Here is a 24,241-nt window from a genome sequence, read left to right on the forward strand (position 1 = left end):
ATTATTATAACTATATTATGAAATTGCCTCTTTCTTAAGAAATTCTTAGTGACATTGCAGCCGTCAATCCAGTCAGAACTGCAAACCCAGTTGATGGAGGATGTGGTGGACAGAGGAGACTGGACCACCAAACACCCTGAGTACCGACCCAGATGATGTCCCACTGACACCATCCAGCCCAGCAGCACATCAGCCTGTTACGGTCCATCATCTCTAACTGTTTTAATATTGTTTTTAATTATAATTGTTTTTGTTAATAGTGAATAATAATCTGTAAAGAGTTATTTATGCTGTAATTATGTAAATAGTTGTAAATGTTAAGACCTTAATAATAAAAGAAAACATTAAATCCCTTGTTGTCCCTGAAAAGTAGCACTTGATGCTGTTTCCTGTCATAAATTATACTTAAGCTGTAAATACTGAATGGAATAGACAATGTGTAACAATAGAACAATATTTTATTTCATGATTTATATAAAATGAACAATTATGAACAAACAATTTAAAAAGAACTCATACATTAACTAAATAACAACAGCTATAATGTAAGGATGTCCTCTGGAGCAGAGAAGAGCCTCTCCATCCTCTCTGCAGCCTCGTGTCCTCCTTCATCCTCTTCTTCCTCCTCTCTGTTTGCTCCCTAAAACACAATGAAATGTAAAAGACGTTTTGTGTAATGTCAACAGACAAAAGAGTTCTAATACAGCAAAAAAATATATAATCATCATAAGGATAATCTTAAACTTAGCTCTTTATTCAAGCGTTTAACTAGACTTTACAGTGTTACAGTCTGGAAATAAAGCAGGGATCACAGCCTGATCTGAATCTGTTCATCTTGGTCCATTTATGTAAAAAAAAGTCTCTAACATCTCCACAGTCACAATAAGATATAAGATATAAGTCAACCTCTGAACATCTAACGTTTGAAATTGAAGGCTTTTAAGGTTTTACTTCCAAAGGCATCAAGCTGAGCATTACCAACGTAATTTACCCTGAAGTTTAACATATCTTGCGTTGGATGTTCAAAGGAGTAAAAACCGAGTATAGACCCGATACTTACATTTAAATACGAGATCTGCGTCACTTGAGGTTATTTATTTATGTCTTCTCTTCGGGTGCACAAGGAATCTTGGGATATGTGAGACCACGAAGGGTAGTAGCAGTGCACACTCCAAAAACAGGTAAAAGCAGGGTGCATTTGTGGGGTGCATTATGAGAACACTTTGAATTGGGACACCCTTCGCGGGGCGTTGTGACGCAATTGCACTTCAAATGCGCACTCGAAGTGTGCAGACCCTGAATTAAGACACAGCCACAGACTCCTGGGACTCCTCTCTGCACTCTGTGGCTGGATAGCCTGCTCTGACATGCCCCACGAATCACGCTCGATCCGACTGGTCCACTGCCACCCTGCCAGCTCTCCTGGATGCTTACCTGCGCCCTAACCCTAACCCACGGATTGCTGTCAACGCAGAGGACGCTGCATCCCCAACACACCAATGCCCCGAGGGTGTTCACTTGCCGGTCGGCTAGCCTGCTGCTAATCCCTGGTGTCGCTCAGCTGTTTCCCCGTCTCCAGTGAAGCTACAGCCTACATGCTTCATTCCTCTGTCTCCACCGCGCTGGTTTTGTGGCTTCATCACCTGGGTCATCTACCGCTGGACTACGTCGCTGACCATTTTACATTATGTGGATTTTTAATCTGTTCCTCTGGATTGCGCTGTATTTGACTCTGATGAGTGCAACTCTGCCGCTCCGTTATTCTGTAACGGAGATGTTGCGTCTCCAGACCTTCTCCAGGACCCCTCCACCACAGCTTGCACACCACCACTACGTTCTCAAACGACCGAGATACATCCACAGAGGTTCTGGATGGAACTTTCAATACAGTCAACACAACAGCAACACAAACATCCACTCTTTTTGGTCAGTGGTCTCACTCTCCTTCACCATGATAACATCAAAGTCACTGCTGTCACTGTCCCCCATCACTGCTCTTTTGAATGTTTAGCTGTAAAACTCACAGGCCTCAAACCCACCATCATTGTTATCATGTACAGGCCACCAAAACCCTCTGCTGTTTTCCTCAATGAATTCTCATCACTACTAACAACTGTATGTGCAATGTCCCCAGCTGTTATCCTCGGCGATTTCAACATCCACATTGACAATCCATCCAGTATCTTTGCCAATGACTTCACATCACTCCTGGACTGTCTTGGTATCACACAACATGTTAGTCTCCCAACCCATAACAAAGGCCACATACTGGACTTAATTTGCTACACTGACATCACTCCTACCAACCTCAACATCACCGATGGTGACTCACTCTCCTCTGCCCTCAAGACCCTGGCCCCTCTGAAAGCCCACTCAGTCTCATTTACTCACACTGCTCCCTGGTTTACCCCTGACCTACGCCAGCTCAAAGCCACAGGCCGTCGACTGTACAAGAAAACAGACTTACTGTACACCAAATGTACTCGGACCACCTTCATCACTACAAGAACGCACTTATTACTGCTAAATCTGCATACCACTCTAACCTCATTAACACTGGTACAGGTAACAACAGAGTCCTCTTCTCAATGGTCAGCCACCTAATTTAGACTCCTAAAACCCTCCCACCAGACATATCCACCGATCAGTGCACTGCTTTCCTGGACTTCTCCAGCTTTAAAATCAATACCATTCACCAACAGCTGGCCTCATCCTGCACCTTCTCAAAAGATCCAACCTGGATGATCAACACCAGCCAACCTCTCATCAGCTCCCTCTCCGACTTAACACCAGTATCAGAACACACTAGGGCTGCACAAAAAATCTTTAAAAAATCGCGATCTCGATTCACACATACACGTGATCTCATATCTACACACAGCGATTCTGAAGCATTTTATATCTCGAGCTGAATCACAAACAAATGCTCCTATTTTCCTCCTGGATTCTTTGAACGCCCCCAAACGCAGCACTGTCGCTGCCTCCTCCCTCAACCTGTGGTAAAGCGTCTTTACAACACGTGATTCAGTGGAGGAAGCCCGCCTGCAGTTAAGTGTATGGAAGGAGTGAAAGAGAAGCCGTTTTTAGACAGGGCAGCAAGCCGCCAATCTACCGTCCTTTTGGCGGCTAGGTCCGCGGTTTTAGATAGAGGGCAGCAAATTGGGGGTCTGTTTTGGTCCGCCGATTTCCCGCCTCGGAGGGTATACTTATTTCCGCCTCGCCTGCTAGATGAACAACTGGACAGCCGCTGAGATCAGGAGATGCTAGCGTCTCCTGGATCTCTAGCTGTATGGTTGTGTTAGCTTGTTGTTGTAGCCACAATCTAGGAACGGTTGCTACTTTCAAATTAAAAGCCCCCAGCTAAGAACCCAGCTCTAAACTCCAATGGGGTGTAATGTAAAGCTCTTATTTTGAAGACAAATTCGTTGTCAACTGCTCACAGCCCAACGTCGGGCTTCACGTCACGTCACATGTTTACCTCTACCTCTGAGGCAGCTTTTGGAAAAGGAAGAAAATTATGCCTCCGATTTAGAAAGCCGATCACAGCAGCTATCACATATCACCTAGCTTAAGATACGGCCCCAATAAACACTGTACAACATGAGGTATAAAAGGATGCCCTCTCATCTTGGGAGACTAATTTTTTTTTTTTTTAATTTGTGTAAAAATAATTTCTCATCCAATGATAGAACTTGAAATGAACAAAAAAACATTGCTTTGGCAGAGGCATAGTAGTATCTGCCATACTATCATGTTTTTTTGTTTTGTTTTGTTCAAGTTCATCAGTGCAATAAACATTTTGTGAAAGAAATCGTGCCAGAGAATCGTGATCTCAATTCTAAGCAAAAAAATCGTGATTCACATTTTTTCCAGAATCGTGCAGCCCTAGAACACACCATCTCTGAACTCACCTGCAAAGCCAAAGCCACCACCTGTCAGCTTGATCCTCTGCCCACCTCCCTCGTCAAAGCCTGTCTGCCATCCATTTATCCCATGATCACCAATATAATTAACTCCTACCTCACCACTGGCACTGTACCCCCCACTCTCAAACTGGCTGCTTTCACACCCATCCTGAAAAAAACCTGGTGCTGACCCAACTGACCTTAACCTTTACCCGCCCATCTCTAACCTCCCCTTCAACTCCAAAACACTTGAAAGGGTGGTTGCTGCACATCTACAGTCACACCTTGACCCAAAAAACCTCCATGAACCTTTTCCAATCCGGTTTCCGTCCAAAACATAGCACTGAAGCAGCCCTGGTCAAAATCACTAACGACCTCCTCCGTGCAGCTGACTCTGGACTTCTTACCATTCTCATCCTCCTCGACCTCAGTGCGGCATTCGACACTATCTCCCACACAATACTGCTGGACCGCCTGGCTGGTATTAGGATCACTGGTGCTGCACTTTGCTGGTTTACATCGTACCTCACTGACCGCCAACAATTCGTGCAATTAAGGGACCACAAGTCTGGGTGTTCAGGTACCTCACTGGGTGTGCCCCAAGGGTCAGTCTTGGGTCCACTCCTCTTCATCATCTACCTCCTTCCCCTGGGCACAATCCTCCGTCATCATGGGATCCACTTTCACTGATATGCTGATGATACACAGGTCTACATCTCCTCCAAACCCAACGGAGCTGGATGAGCAGGAACTTCCTGAAGCTTAACGGCAATAAAACCGAGGCCCTGATCATTGGCTCCAAATCCACCCTCACCAAATCACAACACACCCCAGCCCCACCCATCTTCATCGAAGGATATACTGTACCCTTCTCCCCCCAAGTCAAGACCCCCGTCATCATTCTGGACAGCACCCTCTCATTTGCACCCCACATTCAAAACATCACCCAGGCAGCCTTCTTCCATCTCCAGACTCCGCCCATCACTTGCCCAATCCAGCACTGAAATCCTGGTTCACACATTTGTCATTTCCCACATCGACTACTACAATGGCCTCCCCACTGGACTCCCCACCAAACTCAACAACAGACTGCAATATATTCAGAACTCGGCCACCCGGATCATCACCCGCACCAAATCATCTGACCACATCACCTTTATTCTCATCCAACTTCACTGGCTCCCGGTACAATACTGCATCCACTACAAAAACTTCCTCCTCACATGCAAAGCTCTCCACCATCTAGCCCCCACCTACCTCTGCGACCTCCTCCAAGAATACAGCCTCTTCGGCACCCTCCTCTCAACTTCTGCTGGACTACTCACCATCCCCACATCACGCCTCAGTACTATGAGTGCCCAAGCCTTCAGCTGCTGGGAACCAAGACTATGGAACTCCCTCCCCCCACACATAAGACAGTCAGACTCCATCACAACATTCAAATCCAAACTCCAAACCCACCTGTTTAAAATGGCAGACTCACTCTGCCTGGTCACTGTGCACTATACCTGTTTCTTATTTTTTAGGTTAATGTTTGGTTTTAATAATCTGTGCTGTTGTTATTTTATGCTTTTATTCTATGTAAGGTGACCTTGGGTGCCTTGAAAGGCGCCATCGAATAAAATGTATAATTATAATTATTATTATTATTATAACTCATTGTCTAATAACTTTAACTATATAATAACTATAACTCACAATATAATAACTGTAACTGTATAGCAACTCTAACTGTATAATAATTTTAGCTATATAATAACTATAACTGCATAATAACTATAACTGCATACTAACGCTAACTTTATAATAACTATAACTGTATAATAACTATAAGTCATTATATAATAACTATAACTGTATAATAACTTCAACTCATTATATAATAACTACAACTGTATAATAACTCTAACTCTAACTATGTAATAACTATAACTGTATAATAACTATAACTCTAACTATATAATAACTCTAACTGTATAATAACTATAACTCACTTTATAACAACTATAACTCTAACTATATAATAACTATAACTGTATCGGTGACATTTTGTTTACGACAGCGGTTTATTGCACAAGCTACATTTTACGTTCAGCAGACACTGCTCCTGACAGAACAGCTATCACGAACTGTCTATACCCAACAGTGGATCTACATTCGCAGCTACAGGAAAATACGAGTTTAGTCATCGGACAGTCATCGGACATCTGGATCCTAAAATCAGCGGGGAAAACCTGAGTAATTGGTTTGTTTTTAGCCTGGTAGCTAACTAGCCAACCGCTAACAGCACCGCAACCTCTCACGGACTCCACCTGCGTTACCAGCACTACAATCCAAGAAGTAGCCTACCCCGCTTACCGAAGGCTGACCCACCTCAGCAGGCCCAGTATTTGGGCCTGTGTCGGTAAGTCCCGTGTCCTTGCTGGACCCCTGTATGCATCATGACAACTATCCTTCTCCGCTGTGGGCTCCCGTTGTGAAGCCCTCGCGAGTAAGTCTTGCCCTGTGCTCTCTGCCTGCTGCCTGCTTACTTCAGTAAGACAACTATTTTTACTCCTGTTGCGATTCCCTTTTACTGGCCACAATTGTTTCTCTTTTATCAGCAAACCCCACTGGTCCAGATAAAGAAATGCCTCCACTCACCTCACCATCCGGATGCGACAGCTGTCTCCGCCTGACCCAGAAGATCTCAGAGCTGGAAGGAAGAATATCCGTCCTGTACCAAATCCAGGATGATGAACAACTTCTCGACTCACTGGTCACCATGGGCCCCGCTGCCGCCTCCTCAACTGCCGGTGAAATGGACTCGACTTTCCCCTGCCTGGATCTCTCCGCCGCACAGCCCCCTAACCACTGGATCAAACTGGGAGCTAAGCCCAAGGCCCCGGCTAGCTCCACACCTAGCCAGAAGGAGCCATGGAGGCCCGCAGAGGTAAACACAGCGGGAAGCTATTATCTCGCCTCCATCCTCCCCAGGCCCTCCAGCTGACCAATGCATTCTCCATCCTGGAGGAACAGATTTCCCTCCTCTCACCAGTCACCGCTCCTCACAGTCCTCTCCGGAGCATGATGCCCCCTTGTCGCCGTCTCCACTCTCCATGGAGCTGCCCAAACCATGCGTCTCTTCTGCTGAGCACCGTCCCACACATCGTCTCCCTCCTCTGTGACTGGGCTTCGTGCACCTCACCCCGCACCCTAAAACCGGGTCTCCGGTGCCAGCCTCAGAAACAAAGAGGGCACGCTCTCAATGGCACGACCCCTCTCCTCCTCCTGCCTGCACTCAGTCTTCGTCCCTGCGTCTGCTATTTTCCCTGAGTACACTGATAGTAGGGGACTCCATAATAAGAAATGTCCGCTTCTTTAACGCAGCAAATCACTGTTTCCCTGGTGCCACAGCCCCCCGTCATCCTGGGAAAACTCCAGGAGCTAATACCATCTCTCCCCTCCTCCATCGTCAGAATTATTGTTAACGTGGGAACAAATGACACTGCCCGTCAACAATCTGAACTGACCAAAGTTGACTTCAACAACCTTTTTAACTTTCGGAAACAATGCGACAGATCGGTCTTCATTTCTGGTCCTATCCCCACTCTTGGATGCAGTACCGGAGTTCTCAGCCTTCACAGCTGGCTCCAGTCCGTCTGCAGGGCCAACGACGTAGGCTTCGTGGACAATTTTAATCTGTTTTGGGAGCGCCCCACTTTCTTCAAAAAAGACGTCTCCATCCAAATATCCTCGGCTCAAAAAAGCTAGCTGCTAACATTCAGCACGCTGTGCAATCCTCGCCATGTGACTGACTGTTTACACTCAATACACACCCCCTCAATCCTTCCTCTCCTCTAACCCCATCTCAGGTCACCCGCAGCTCTGGCTCCCCCTACTGTCAGGGAGGACCCTTGGCACCAACCCCACTGCCAGCTTCTCCACCCATTCTTCCTATCAGCACTCTCTACAATATTCCTGGCCATATTACAAACAGACACCACCTTAGTAGAAACACCACCCGGACTGTTAATCACACTGTATTAGCCAGCCTATCTAGGCTGGCTTTCACTCCCACCAAACATGATAACACCTCTGTCAACTTTGGACTCCTTAACATCCGCTCACTCACAAACAAGGGTCAATTCATCCATGATCTCCTGACTGACCACAAGCTCGACTTCCTCTGTTTGACTGAAACCTGGCAACAGCCCAATGACTTTTCCTCACTAAACGATTCCACCCCACCGGACTTTGTTTACCTCTGCCACCCCCGTGGCCACACCGTGGTGGAGGTATCGCAGTAATCCACCGCAAAAAGTGGAAAGTCCTCCCAATGTCTCTGCCTGCTCTCTCCTCATTTGAACATCTTGTATTGAAGCTCCCTGGTCCCATTCCCACCATCATTGCTACTCTATATCGTCCCCCCAAGCTCCACAGTGACTTTTTAAATGATTTGGCCGTCTTACTCACCCATCTATCCACTTTATCACCAAATATAATACTGCTGGGGGACTTCAATATACACATGGACAACAGTAATCTGTCCCTCACCAGAAATCTCTCATCATGTCTGGACAGTTTTGGACTCCATCAATTCATCGACTTCCTGACACACACAAAAGGTCACACTCTGGACTGAATCTGCTGTTCTGGTCTCACCCCCTCCAACTGCACAGCTGATGAACTCCATGTAAGTGACCATTTTCTCATCTCTTTTAGCACAGCACTCCATCTCTCTACAATTAAGTCATCACGCTCCATTTCGTTCCGGAACTTAAAGAACATTAATAAAGATACTCTCTGCTCCAACATTAACAATATCCTGCTCCCGGACCATCCTTCCACCCCTGATGAACTGGTAACCCACTACAACAACAGTCTCAACGATATCCTCAACTCTCTTGCTCCAGTCAAAACACAGTCTGTTTCCTTCTCCACAACTGCCCCTTGGTATACCCCTCATCTCTGCGCCATGAAAGCTAAAGGACGCCAACTCGAACGACTCCATAAAAAAACAGGACTCACTATTCACAAAGAAATGTACATAACCCACATACTCCATTACAAGGACTCAATTACTCAAGCAAAAACAAACCACTACTCCAGTCTAATCATCTCCAATGATGGAATCACCAAATCACTGTTCACATTACGTCACAAAATTCTCCAACCACCCGACTCCCTACCTCTCCACCTATACTCAACTGACATCTGTAACTCCCTAATGCAGTTTTTTAATGATAAAATTTCCAACATCCACCAACACTCACACTCAGGTTCACACCCTCTCCCCTCATCTACACCCCCACAGAACTGTCAGCACTTTTCCAGTTTCCAACTCCTGAATGACTCTTTAATATCTGACCTCATCCGCAAATCTAAACCCTCCACCTCTCAGCTTGATCCAATCCCCACCACCCTGGTCAAATCTTGCCTCCCATCTGTTCTTCCCCTCATTTCTGCCATCATTCACTCTTCACTCACCGCTGGAATTGTTCCTCCATCCTTCAAAACTGCAGCCATCACCCCTATCCTGAAAAACCCTGGCTCAGATCCCAATAATTACAATAATCTCCGCCCCATCTCCAACTTACCTTTCATATCCAAAATCCTTGAAAAAGTAGTTGCCACTCAATTACATACACATCTTACACAAAATTCCCTTTATGACCCTTTCCAGTCTGGTTTCTGCCCCCACCACAGCACCGAAACTGCCCTCATAAAAATCACTAATGACCTCCTTATTGCAGCTGATTGCGGTTCTCTCTCCATCCTCATCCTCCTTGACCTTAGTGCAGCATCTGACACCATCTCCCACCCTATCCTCCTCAGCAGACTCTCCTCCATCGGCATCACTCACACCCCCCTTCACTGGTTCCACTCCTATCTCTCAGGTCATACTCAGTTCATCCAGCTCAAATCCTTTAATTCTGACCCCTCCCCAGTCACTACAGGTGTGCCCCAGGGCTCTGTCCTGGGCCCCCTTCTCTTCATCACTTATCTCCTCCCCCATGGCACCATTTTCCGTAAATTTAACATTCAGTACCACTGCTACGCCGATGAAACCCAGCTCTACCTCTCTAGTAAACCAAACTCCACACTCCTTGTCTACAGTCTTGTCACCTCCCGTTTAGATTACTGCAACTCTCTTCTTCTTTGTCTCCCTAACAAGTCCCTCCATAAGCTTCAACTGGTTCAAAACTCTGCTGCACGAATCATCACCAAAACCCCTTCTTCCCACCACATTACCCCCATCCTCAGTAGGCGATATGAGGGGGGATGCCGTCCCCCTTGTTAGCAAAATTACCAAAAAGCATCCCCCTTGTTAACCTGCCATCACTCTCCATCCCCTAGTAGCAGATAGTGTGTTACAAATCACAAGTGGCCCCGACCAGCTCCGGTGCACAGTGAAGTCAAGCCAGACACAGCTGCTTTGCCGTCCAGCTGCCCGGTTTATTTTTGACGAAAGCGCAACAAGCTGCACAGAGCAGATCGCGCCGACCAGAAGTCTTAGACACGGGAAAGGCAAAGAGCATCCGCATTTCAAAATAAAACAACCTGTACAGACTCCTGATTGTATAAAAACGAAAAAATGACCAGATCAGCAAAAGTTTGCTCTTCGTGTTCTGAAACCAAAATGTTACTTTTTGTTAGCATTTCTAAGTGTGTCATTTCAGAACATGGTGGCTTATGTTATGTTGCCAATTGTCATTTTTGTGCTGGTTTGTAGTTTAACTTTTAGTGAGGAAGCTGTTACATTTCCTGACACCAGCTGTTTTATCCCCCATTGAAACGCACTCTGCTGGCCAAACTGTGTCATTACACCAATGTTTAATTACCCCAAGCATGTTTTTCTGCATTATACTTTTTAAATATAAGGTTCATTGTGTGTCCTTCAAGGAATTTAGACGGTAAAAAATTCCAAGGGGTCATGGAACTTAAAATGACCCTGCTTGTAGTGTATTGTGAGAAACATGAGAAAACCGTGCCTTAATAAACTTAGTCCACTACATACAATTTAAAGATGTATTACTTTAATGCAGTTATAAAAAGACAATTGTAGTAGGTAGAGAAGGAAGACAACTGGATAAAATGGAATTGTAGAATTAGAAATGTCACAGTTATGGTTACGGCGTCGTACAATGTCCTTTGGGAGGTGTACATAGGTGGGTAGGGTGGTGCTCCCACTGGGCCATCCCCCTTGTTAAAAATTAACAAATCACCTACTGCCCATCCTACAGCAGCTTCACTGGCTACCGATCAAACACAGAATTCAATTCAAAATCCTTCTGTACACTTTCAAAGCTATTCACAACCTTGCACCTCCTTACTTGTCTGATCTCCTTCGCATCTCCACTCCAGCACGCTCCCTCAGATCCTCCTCTTCCCTCCGCTTCACTATCCCCCCTGTACACCTCCGCACCATGGGGAGCAGAGCTTTCAGCCGCTCTGCTCCCCAGCTCTGGAACTCCTTACCACCCGACATCTGTAATACCAACTCTCTCCCTGTTTTCAAAACCAGACTCAAAACCCACCTGTTTAAAATTGCCTATTCACTCCACCCCTAACTGTAACAACGCCCTACCTCTATTGTTGTTTTATTAATTGTTGTGCACTGTATGTTCATCGATGTTTTGAATGTTGTTTATTGTATGTTTTTTCTTTCTTTGTATTTGGATGTCTGAATGTTGTTCTATTGAATGTTTTAAATTGATTTGTTTTTTATCCATTGTTTTATTCTGATGTCCCCCTGTAGTGTCCTTGAGTGTCTTGAAAGGCGCTTCTTAAATAAAATGTATTATTATTATTATTATTATTATTATAATGACTATAACTCACTATAAAATAACTATAACTATATAAGAATTAAAACTACAAACAGCCCTCAGACAAAACAGAATTGTGGTCTGCCTGTGCCCATGAACTGCTCATGACGTGGAGGCCAACCCGACAATGAGCCCAACTGTAATGCAACATTTGAAGTACAACAGAAAACTGGTCTGAGGTCAAAGGTCACAATCTGTTTCCTGCTATTTAAAACTCATTCTTCAGCCAGACAGGTCGACTCAGGCGGGTTCACAGCAAACCTCGGGTTCCATAGGGCTCGGGTCAGGCTGCAGACCTCTAGAACAGATGTTTCCAGCTGTCAGCAGGTCCGTTACATTCTGCCTCTGATCAGTTGATTGATGAGAGTCAACAGATTCATCCAATGAGACAAATCAATGTTACAGTTTATTTGATTGGCTACTGACAGCAAAACTGAATGTTGATTCTATATTCAATATTTTGATTGGTTCATTATAAAACTAATTTACACTGTAATCGTATGCCACCAACCTGATCTGTCTGTCTCTCTGACCTGTCTGCAGCTCTGCGATGGGTACCAGTACCAGCTTGATGAGTTTAACTGTGAGACCTGTCCGTCAGACATGCGTCCCGCCCCCAACAGAACCGCCTGTCGCCCAACTCCGATCATCAAACTGGAGTGGAACTCCCCCTGGGCCCTAGTACCTGCCTCCCTTGCCTTGCTCGGTATCCTAGCAACAAGTGGCGTGGTGATCACCTTCATCCGCTTCAATGACACGCCAATTGTAAGGGCGTCAGGGAGGGAGCTCAGCTACGTACTACTAACAGGTATGTACTCCTACTCAGTCACTATGATGAGCGTTGTGGTCTGAACCAAATAACCACTGGTGAGTCCAGTGCTTCACCTGCAGGATTGGCCTCACAATACTGCTAATGTTGTACAAATCTGCCAGTTGAACTTATCCTGCAACAGGTTAGCAAACAAAAGCAGGAGTCACAGAGAGAGCAGACAGATAGAGTTTAGGTTGAAGGCAGAGAAAAAACAGGTAAAGGAGGAGCACTCAAAGATGAAAAGTCTAAAATGTAAGTTGGAGTTTACAACAGGCAGCAACTTATAGGCTGGAACAATGTGGCTGGTAAGACACACAAATAATCTAGTGGAGAATTGGGCAATGGGCTGGTATAAATCCTGAGCTGAGGAGGAAATCAAAAAAAGGTGATCAGGTGGGAGTGGCTCAGGTGACAGGAAATGGTGAGAACACCAAGTTTACTGCAGGATAGATAGAATAGCTGGATATGAGAAGATAGGAGATTTCCCAGGAGGCCATCCAAAGCGTTAACACCGGAGAGCCGGGATGGTTGGCCAGGCAGGAGAACTTGACCTGGCAAGGATCCATCTGGATGTTGCTGGCAGCCACCGTGAAGCCCACAAACAACATGAGTTTCACACTTCTGTGTTCTCTGTGTCTTGGTCATTACAGATTTAAAGCGTCGTTTACAGACAGACTTTGTGGTGTCCATGGGCTTGCAATTACTGTTGGAAACGTGCGTCTGCTTTTTCAACAAGCCTAGGACGGTCGGCAGGAGCACTCATGCCACTTTCAGCTGACAGAACATGACTTGTTCAAAGAGTTCAAAGAGATGCAGGTTAGCGATAGATAACGTTAAATATCCCGCGGATGTCAGTCAAGCGAACTTTTTTCAGTACTAGTAATATAATCATAGCATGTACATTTTTGTCAATAATTTATAATATATATTGTAATTTATATTATTAGAAAATGGTCTGATTAGAGCACAGACCTCCACCTGGAGATGGTCTGGGTCATTTGTGTTGTACTTTAGTGCACTAATGTAGTTTGCAAGCTAATAATCCAGGGTTTGAACTTTATCACCATGAAATGCAAATTGCAAATTTCCCCTTTGTGGGACGAATAAAGCATTATCTTATTTTATGAATTGCCAGATTTACAGTTAATGTCATTCATGTTCATTATTTTTATGCTGAATAAAATTGTAATTAATGTGCTGTTAAAATGTTTCTACTACAAGCACTGAGCTTTTAATGGAAAATCAGGTTATTTAATAATCTCTGAGAGCAAACTAGACAAATGACCAAAACAAGATGACACTTGTCTTCTTGGATACAGAAGCTATAAAGCTCAGCAGCTTTTACAAAACTATATTTTTTTATTTTGACTTTTGAAGTTTTTTTGATTAATAAAAAGGAATACATCATTTTGAGTTCCACATTCTGTCATCTAAAATTTTAATCCACGACTTTTGATGAAGTTATAGTTTTCCGCCGTGGTATCATTTCAGTATCGGTATCGAGATATTTTAGGCAGGTATCGTACCGAAGTCATTACTTTGGTATCATGACAACACTAGTTGCTATCTGGCTACAGGGCCACTCTCCCACTAATCCCCACCCCCATTGTTTTTGATGATATCCCAGCACTTGATACAGGGACTGTAAAGCCCCTTCACATATCATCTTATTAACTTATTAATTTACTATCAATATCTTGAGAATCAGATCAGGATATTGGTCACGTATTCAGCAGCAGATGGTCTGTGTCAGATTTGTTCACATAGTTCTCTGTTTGGGCAGCTACAGTCTGCTCTATAATGATGACTTTGTTTGCGTTGATGTCAATACTACATGTATTTGGATGTTTATGCAATATCAACAAAGCAAGCAGAGAAGAATATGAAGCAGCTACACTGAGTGAACAAAGATCCCATCGTAGAAAGGAAAATGCATCTTTATGGATCTGTGTCCAGCATCAACGTGGACAAGTGTGAGACCGAGCAGGGAAATGTTCTGGGCAGATGTTCTGCAGAACTTTTGACAATGACCAGTTTAAAGTCCTGAAGTGCGTTTGAGTGTGTTACAACTGATGAAACCAGCACTGGAGGATTACATGGTGTCGACACCCTCATTCACTTGCTGTGAATTCCCCCCTGGACAGCTGTCTGCTCTATTCACACATGTGGCTCCAACAGACTGAGGATTTGGCAGCTGGCAGAGTAAAGACCGCAGTAGACATTTGTGTTCCCACATACAGGTCTTCCTGGTAAACTCCAGTTTCCACTTGGCCCGCCACGGCTGCATTACTGCCACGATACAGCCACAGCACTTCTAGTTGAGTGCATGTGTTTCCACCAGCTGCGCTGGCGGCTATACTCCCTGCTCTGCAGATAATTTATGCAGAGTCTATTTTGACATAAGTGGACCGAAGTCCACGTCAGTCTGCACAGAGCAGATCGAGCCACACAGGAAGTCACACAGCCGAGAGGCCTGATGCATCTGGTCAGTTTTCAAAACAAAACAACCTGTCCCAACTGAGGCTCTAACCCTAACCCTACGTCACAATGAAGTTGGAAATGTAGAAATGTAAAACGATAGACACACTTAAAACAGGGGTGGATGTAGCTCAAGTGGTAGAGCGGATTGTCCAGTAATTCGAAGGTCGCTGGTTTTGAATCCCTGATTTTAAAGTGCTTTGTCAGTAGACTGGAAAAGAACTACAGAAATGCAAGACCAGGAACAATTTAACTACGTAAGCCCGCTCAGCAAAGTCGTGACTCTTCTCTGTTCTGGTGCCTCAGTGGTGGAACGAACTCTCGACCAATGTCAGGACAGCAGAGTCACTCAGAGTGACTGTGGAGGACGGAACAAAACAGCGTCGTAAACGGCGGGTTACGGAGACATTCCCAGTGCAATCAAGGGGTTAGAGTGCATGTGTGAAAGGGGCTTAGGACTTATCGAGAATAATCTATTTGCTGATATCTTTATAGCTGTGGTCTCTGGGGCTGATTGAGAAGGGGGTGGTCACAAGGGTGATGCAGAGGCAAGGGTGGGGCCCACACCTTGTTGAAAATCTCCTTAAAAATCCATCCTTTCAGGCCGGACCCCTAACAGAACCTGTCACTGTAGCACCTGAGCCGCAGCCCACCATGAGACACTGTCTGTCTCATAGCATATTCAGATATCCAAGTGAGCAGCTACCTCTGTAATGGAATCAGTTTTCAGACGGACTGGATCTTCATGCTTCACTATGAGCTACAGGACGTAGACAGATCCTGACTTCAACAGGATAAAAAGTTCATATTTCACCATGAAAACATAGCTTGCTTTCTCTGGTGTGAATCTGGTTATCTGATGATAATCAGCATTCAAGACAACATCATCAGCACTGAGGATGACCTGGATCACCTGTTTCTTTCTTTGCAGGTATCTTCCTGATCTACCTGATCACCTTCCTCATGATTGCAGAGCCGGGTGTGGTGGCTTGTGCCTTCCGGCGCCTGCTGCTGGGCCTTGGTATGGCCATCACCTACTCTGCCATGTTGACCAAAACCAACCGCATCTACCGCATATTTGAGCAAGGCAAGAGGTCGGTGACCCCGCCAAAATTCATCAGCCCCACCTCCCAGCTCATTATCACCTTCGTCCTCATCTCTGTCCAGGTGAGAATTTCAGATCACCTCCTGCTTATGCTTCAGCAGCTTGTCACATGATTCAAGTTTATCAAGTGTGTGTGTGTGTGTGTGTGTGTGTGTGTGTGTGTATTAGGTCCTCGGTGTGTTTGTGTGGTTCGCTGTCGTCCCTCCTCACACCATCATTGACTACGAGGAGCTCCGCCCTCCAAACCCCAACCTAGCCCGAGGCATCCTGAAGTGTGACATGTCTGACCTGTCAATCATCTGCTGTCTCAGCTACAGCATCGTACTCATGGTAACATAATGATCTAGTACCGGTCCTTGTAAAGATGTCATGGTTTTGGTTTAGGTATTTCCTGTCTTATTTTGTAGTGTCTTTTTGTGATTGTCTATTTCCTGCTCACCTGTGTTCACAGTGTTCTGTTCCCCCCAGTGTTCCTGTGCTCTTGTGTTCGTTTGTGCTCTTGTGTTCCTGTGTTTCTCTCTCACCTGTCTCACATCAGCCTCATCATCCCTGGCCTGTTCCGAGCTTGTCAGCTCCCTGCCTTCTTTCCCTGCTTTCCCTCATCTGTGTTTCTCCGCCTCTCTCTACCTGAACCTCATCCCCCTCCTTAGTTTTGTTAGTTTAAGTCCAGTCGTTAGTTCAGTCTTTGTTTTTTTTTCCCTTGCTTTCCTTTTTGTTCCCAGTTTTATTTTTGCACTTTAGTAATCACCTCATTAAAGTTAGCATTTTGTGTTAAACCATTTTTCTGCGTTTTTTTCTCATTGATCTGTCATTGATCGGTTATTGATCATCTCATGTTGAAGTTGTGAACCTCCCTCTTTATGTCACACTGATCACCAATCAGACCAATAAAGAGTATTAATTGTTTTGTTGCTACGTAACGTGCATAATTGTTGTTCCTAGATAACATGTACGGTGTACGCGGTGAAGAGTCGTGGTGTTCCAGAGACATTTAATGAAGCCAAACCAATTGGTTTCACCATGTACACCACCTGTATCATCTGGCTAGCCTTTGTACCAATCTTCTTTGGTACAGCCCAGTCCACCGAGAAGGTAAGAAACAGGACAAACCAGGATGGACTAGGTATCATGACCAACTCAAGGGGGCATTGAAGATTGGAGGTTGAAAGACCAAAAATTTGCTTAAATGGGTGTGGGAGACTGAGAGGCCGATATAAGTTTCTCATATACAGGCCTGATCATGGTTAGGGTTTTTAGGTTCAGGTTCAGTTATTTCCTGTTTTATTTTGTAGGTTCTCTCCTGGTATGTCATGTATTACTTTCCACTTCCTATCTTTGTTTTCCCACCCATTTTCCTGCTCACCTGTGGTACCAGTTTTCTCTTTCATTCATGAAATATGGGGATTACTTCTGTCAGGTCCTGTAGCTAAACTGGAGCCAGTTTTTACCACAGCAACCGTAAGCTAATTTTCTTTCTTAGAGAAAGTGAAAGAGATAGTGAAATCTCTGTTAATCATGTGAAATCAATGAAGAGTCCTCATGAACAAAGTGTCCACGTGTTTCAGTCGAGACACCTGTGCATACCGAGACACCTGTCCGTACCGAGACACCTGTCCATACCGAGACACCTGTCCGTGCCGAGACACCTGTCCGTGCCGAGACACCTGTCCATACCGAGATACCTGTCCATACCGAGACACCTGTCCATACCGAGATACCTGTCCATACCGAGACACCTGTCCATACCGAGACACCTGTCCGTACCGAGACACCTGTCCGTGCCGAGACACCTGTCCATGCCGAGACACCTGTCCGTGCCGAGACACCTGTCCATACCGAGACACCTGTCCGTGCCGAGACACCTGTCCGTGCCGAGACACCTGTGCATACAGAGACACCTGTCTGTGCTGAGACAACTGCTCATCTCTTCTTATTCTCCTCTTTTCAGTCAACAAACAAAACGGTATCGCAGCAGACAGACAGTGGTGAGAAAGACAGGCAGGTGCTGAGACATACAGGCAGTTTAGGAGAGACTGAGTTTAGTTTCATCTGAGGAGAGAAGAATATTTGACAGAAATCAGGCCAACACATCAAACTAAAGCTGCTTTAGTGTTTGTGGTTCAGTGTGAGTTCAGGGAGGGACAGATAGTCTTTAACTGAGAGATAAACAACTGCAGAATTAGACACAAAGTGGAGCAGCTGGATTAAACAGATTATCCAACACAGGATGTAATTATAGAATAATAACTGTTCAAACCAAAGTTACACAGAGCTTCTAAAAACAGATAAAAGAGACAACAAAAGCCTGAAGTAACATGACGGAAAACAGCAGCATCAGACAGAAACAGACAGAAGCCATGCAGCAGAAAACACACACTGTCAGTGTGGTTCTAGTACTGAGGTTTTCTGTCAGTGAATGTCTGTGGCTGTAGTGATGAGGTTCTCTATTAGTGAATATCTGTGGTTCTAGTGGTGAGGTTCTCTGTCAGTGAATGTCTGTGGCTCTAGTGGTGAGGTTCTCTGTGTCTCTCTGTCTCTGCAGATGTTCATCCAGACAGCCACTCTGACTGTTTCCATGTCGCTCAGTGCATTCGTGTCTCTCGGGATGCTCTACATGCCGAAGGTGTACGTCATAATTTTTCACCCAGAAAGGAACGTCCAGAAGAGGAAGAGAAGCTTCAAGGTGTCTGTGTGCCGGTTTTGATAGATGCTGTGTTGCCTGTTCAGGTAGTTGCTGTGCTGCCTGTTCTGATATTGATGTGCTGCTGTGTTGCAGGCTGTTGCCCAGGCTGCCAGACTGTCTCAAAAATCATCAAATGAGAAACAGAACGGAGAGACAAAGATTGAGCCTGACAGATCACAGTAGCACTGCAGTAAAAATTACAAATTACAGGTAATGAAACAGACACACTATTCAACCCACTGCAGTTACACTTTTAGTCTGTTATCATATTTTCCCCCTTCATCTTCAACCTGTTATCCTCCTCAGCCTGTTATCATCTTCAGCCTGTTATCATCTTCAACCTGTTATCATCTTCAACCAGTTATCATCTTCAGCCTGTTATCATCTTCAACCTGTTATCATCTTCAGCCTATTCTCATCTTCAACCTGTTATCATCTTCAGCCTGTTATCATCTTCAGCCTGTAATCATCTTCAGCCTGTTATCATCTTCAACCTGTTATCATCTTCAACCTGTCATCATCTTCAGCCTGTTATCATCTTCAACCTGTTATCATCTTCAATCTGTTATCATCTTCAGCCTGTTATCATCTTCAACCTGTTATCATCTTCAGCCTATTCTCATCTTCAACCTGTTATCATCTTCAACCTGTTATCATCTTCAGCCTGTTATCATCTTCAACCTGTTATCATCTTCAGCCTATTATCATCTTCAGCCTATTCTCATCTTCAACCTGTTATCATCTTCAGCCTGTTATCATCTTCAGCCTGTTATCATCTTCAGCCTGTTATCATCTTCAGCCTGTTATCATCTTCAACCTGTTATCATCTTCAGCCTATTCTCATCTTCAACCTGTTATCATCTTCAACCTGTTATCATCTTCAGCCTGTTATCATCTTCAACCTGTTATCATCTTCAGCCTATTCTCATCTTCAGCCTATTCTCATCTTCAACCTGTTATCATCTTCAGCCTATTCTCATCTTCAGCCTATTCTCATCTTCAACCTGTTATCATCTTCAACCTGTTATCATCTTCAGCCTGTTATCATCTTCAATCTGTCATCATCTTCAACCTGTTATCATCTTCAGCCTGTTATCATCTTCAATCTGTCATCATCTTCAACCAGTTATCATCTTCAGCCTGTTATCATCTTCAGCCTGTTATCATCTTCAACCTGTTATCATCTTCAACCTGTTATCATCTTCAGCCTGTTATCATCTTCAATCTGTCATCATCTTCAACCTGTTATCATCTTCAACCTGTCATCATCTTCAGCCTATTATCATCTTCAACCTGTGATCATCTTCAGCCTGTTATCATCTTCAACCTGTGATCATCTTCAGCCTGTTATCATCTTCAACCTGTTATCATCTTCAGCCTGTTATCATCTTCAATCTGTTATCATCTTCAGCCTGTTATCATCTTCAACCTGTCATCATCTTCAGCCTATTATCATCTTCAACCTGTTATCATCTTCAGCCTGTTATCATCTTCAACCTGTTATCATCTTCAGCCTGTTATCATCTTCAGCCTGTTATCATCTTCAACCTGTTATCATCCTCAATCTGTCATCATCTTCAACCAGTTATCATCTTCAGCCTGTTCTCATCTTCAGTCTGTAAACAGGGTTGGAAGCTGAGCAGGATGGAGATGACTCCTGACAGGTGGAAGATATTTCTGGAGGAACTCCTGAATATTTTAGCTGCGTGTTAAAGATTCATGTTAACAGCTTAGCTGCTGTGGGCTCTGGAGCAAGGCACTAACACGGCAGGCGACAGTTCAACTCCCTGCAGAAGGAAATAAAAATATCCTGTCTAATCAATACAGCCCCTCAGCCAATCAGATCTCATCTCTGAAAAAGGAAGTTGTCATCAGAGGAAACAGCTGTTTGTTTGAGAATTAATAGAGGGGGGCACAGGGGGACCAGTGATGTTAACCAGAAACAACAGTGAAATATTGCTGACAATTAACATATTTAATCAATCAATAATTAATAATTTAACACATTTTTATGATCATGGCAGTCAAAAAGCTAAACCCTTTTTACCGAATTCACTGAGAGTTCTGATCAGTTTCACTGATACTTAATGGTCAATACTTAATGATCAATAATGTTGAATTTGTATCTATAGGGACAGTTTGTGATCAATAATGAGGACCTGACCCTCACTGATGTTTTTAATCTCACCTCTCATGCAGCTGCTGACCAATTCCTGTCCAGAGCCTGATGTCATCATCTCTATGAAGATCACTTGCTAGATCCCCCTCTCAAACATACACACACACTAACACACACACAAACACACACACACTGACCAACAACACATTCATGTGTGTCAGGTCATTTCAAAACAAGACTATCCGCAGGGCTATTTTGTGAAAATCAGGGTTTCTGGGGTTCAGACAGGAAGTCCTCAGCAGGTAGTGTTAAATCAAATCAATTTTATTTATATAGCCCATAATCACAATCACATTGCATCAATTGGCTTTACAATCTGTACAGTGTATGACATCCTCTTTCCGAAGACTTAAAACTTTACATTAATAACAAAAAAAAACTTTTAACAGGGTAAAAAAGAAATGATGGAAGAAACTTCAGGAAGAGCCACAGAAGAGGGATCCTTCTCTGGACAGACAGACAGAAAGACAAACATGCAATAGATGTTGCATGAACAGAGCAGAACAACCGAATCACAGTCTACAAGTTGCATTGACGGAATATTTCATACAAAAGATAATATATGTAAAATGTGTGGATCAAGGCATCGCCAAGCGGTACCCAAGCCACTTCTGTGACTGCAGCTGCTCTTCTTTCATTTATTTATGGTTGGCTCATGTTGAAGCTTCGTTTCTCTTCTTCGTCTCTTCAGTCTCGTTAAGGCACAATTAATATTTCAGACACGAGGTGATGAAATATTTGTTTGCAGCTGCTTCAGGATCAGTTTGTGTTTCTGACTAATGCTGAAACTGTTTCGGATTTTATTCAGCACGCATATGTTATTGGATTGGATCCATCTTAAATAATAATAATAATTATAAGAATCACTTTATATACTGTATACATTAAAGATAACATATTCATATATTCCAACATGCAGCCAGACAGAGGATATCAGTCCTTCAGACGTTTGTCCAATCAAGTTTCATTCCTGCAGTCATGTGATCCAAACCTCTACGGGAAGAAATGTTAAAGTGTAAACTGATTTTCAAAGTAAAGTGTTATGAATTATGTGGTCTTTAAGACAAATTCAGATTCTGCAATATCTTCAATCCAAATCAATAATTTTGACCACTCCTCTCGTGTGTGGCTGTATAGAAAACATCAAGTTGACTTTGACTTCATTTGTTTCTTACATAAACTGATCCAGTTCAATTTGACTCATCAGGTCCATTTAGTACCTGTTGTGGAGCTTTCGCTCATGACACACGATGTTCTAATGATTCTGTGGCTGCTTACTTTCAGTCTGAAATGTTGTTCAATTCCGCTGCTGGACGATTGTTCTGTCATCTTCTGTTTCCAGCAATCAAAAAGCAACTTTTATATCATCATTTTTTATTTTCTGTGTCAGGTTCAGCAAACAAACTCTTTTAGAATTAGATTTGTTTTCTGACGAGGTTTAAATTACTGAAAGTTCCTCAACCTCACTGAGAACAAACAGTGTCTGATATTAAATGAGTAGAAGAAGAAACAGTGTCTGATATTAAATGAGTAGAAGAAGAAAAAGTGTCTGATATTAAATCAATAGAATGCCTTGTGGAGACACCCTCCCAGGACCTGTCATGGGTCAGGGGTCAGGGTTAGGATGAACACCAGTGTTTCCAACCTGTCCAACTTAAAATGAGATCAATCAAAGGAGATCAATGATGTTTATGGATCTTTTTACTCCTGTGATGAGCCATTGAAATTACATATTTAAACCCAGTTTAAATCCATTGATCAATATATTGATCACGTGTTTGGTACATCAGTAATGGTTTTATCAAATATTTCAAATTAAGTTAAAGGAAAAGTCCACATACTTTATATGCTGTATATATGTTTAATGTATTTATACTTCTGATGTGAGTCTTTGATTCTGCTCTGAGAATAAAAAAAACCTTTATATTAAACTTGGATGTTTCATTAAACTCTCTTCATACGGAGTATACAACACATACACAACATATATACATCAAATAGACACCATGAATTAAACACACAAACAGCACATATACAACACATACACAACATATATACAACAAATATACACCATGAATAAAACACACAAACAACACACAAACAGCACACATACAACATATGTACAACACATACAACATATGTACAACACATACAAAATATGTACAACACATATACAACATATATACAGCAAATATACAACATGAATAAAACACACAAACAGCACACATACAACATATGTACAACACATACACAACATATGTACAACACATACAACATATGTACAACACATACACAACATATGTACAACATATACAACATATGTACAACACATACACAACATATGTACAACACATACAACATATGTACAACACATACACAACATATGTACAACACATACAACACATGCACAACACATATACAACATATGTACAACACATACAACATATGTACAGCAAAAATACAACACATGTACAACACATATAAAACATGAATACAACACATTTAGGATGTAGAACCCGGATGCTGGCATGAAGTGTTAGGGTTGCACTGGCGTGAATATTGCTGCTTCCCAGTCCGTAACAAAACTGCTTGTTTTGTTGAAAAAAGAAAGCCAAGCTGTCTCTACAATCTCTGGGGCTGTGCTACAGACTTTAAAGGCTGCACACCTAAACAATTGGCACCTTTCTCTGCTGATCAGCTGTTACCCTAGCAAGGCTAACTTTCAAACCGGTGTACTCAATACTCTTATCCAACATTACTCCATTGGTCCTCCCTCCACCACAACCTCAGGATTATTCCCTGCCTGGCTCCTGTATTGCCCTCCTCTGCTACTGTGTTTTCCCCTGGCTCACGGCGATGTTGGATGGTCGTGGCTCTGCCACTTCTGGCATGGTCTTCAAATACTCAGGTGCACACACTGATCAATCTGAGACGCTTGGCTTGGGTGAATGGCGCTGTTTCCTCCACATCCTCTGCATCAGCATCTGTGAACAACACTGCAGACTCATCCGTGACATCATCACAGACAGGAAAATTGACTTTCTTTGCTTAACTGAAACATGGCAGCATCAGCAGGACTTATTAACTCTAAATCAAGCTGGAGAGTCACATGATCAGATGGACAAGATGGCGGCTTAGGTCGAATCCGCTCGACCCAGCATTGCTATTTTTATTGATTTTCACCGTTATGACAACTATTACTTTTCTCATTTGAATGCACCGCTGACTGTAAAGATGGGAGAAGATACAGAGTCAAAATTAGGAGCCAT

At 43.6% G+C, this 24,241-nt stretch overlaps 1 protein-coding gene across 1 annotated transcript in view; it reads left to right on the forward strand.

Moving 5' to 3' along the window:
• LOC115584414 (metabotropic glutamate receptor 6-like) overlaps positions 1–22,903 on the forward strand; it is a 39,479-nt gene extending 16,576 nt beyond the window's left edge. Inside the window, exons 10-16 of the mRNA XM_030421816.1 lie at positions 12,260–12,524; positions 15,937–16,172; positions 16,279–16,440; positions 17,053–17,202; positions 18,653–18,793; positions 18,887–19,003; positions 20,993–22,903. Of these exons, the coding sequence (XP_030277676.1) occupies positions 12,260–12,524; positions 15,937–16,172; positions 16,279–16,440; positions 17,053–17,202; positions 18,653–18,793; positions 18,887–18,976 (1,044 nt within the window). The 3' untranslated portion in view covers positions 18,977–19,003; positions 20,993–22,903. The remainder of the gene's footprint in view (positions 1–12,259; positions 12,525–15,936; positions 16,173–16,278; positions 16,441–17,052; positions 17,203–18,652; positions 18,794–18,886; positions 19,004–20,992) is intronic.
• Positions 22,904–24,241: the final 1,338 nt, after the last annotated feature.

The sequence above is a fragment of the Sparus aurata genome, chromosome 7 (genome assembly GCF_900880675.1).
Source record: "Sparus aurata chromosome 7, fSpaAur1.1, whole genome shotgun sequence".
Classification (NCBI taxonomy): Eukaryota; Metazoa; Chordata; class Actinopteri; order Spariformes; family Sparidae; genus Sparus; species Sparus aurata.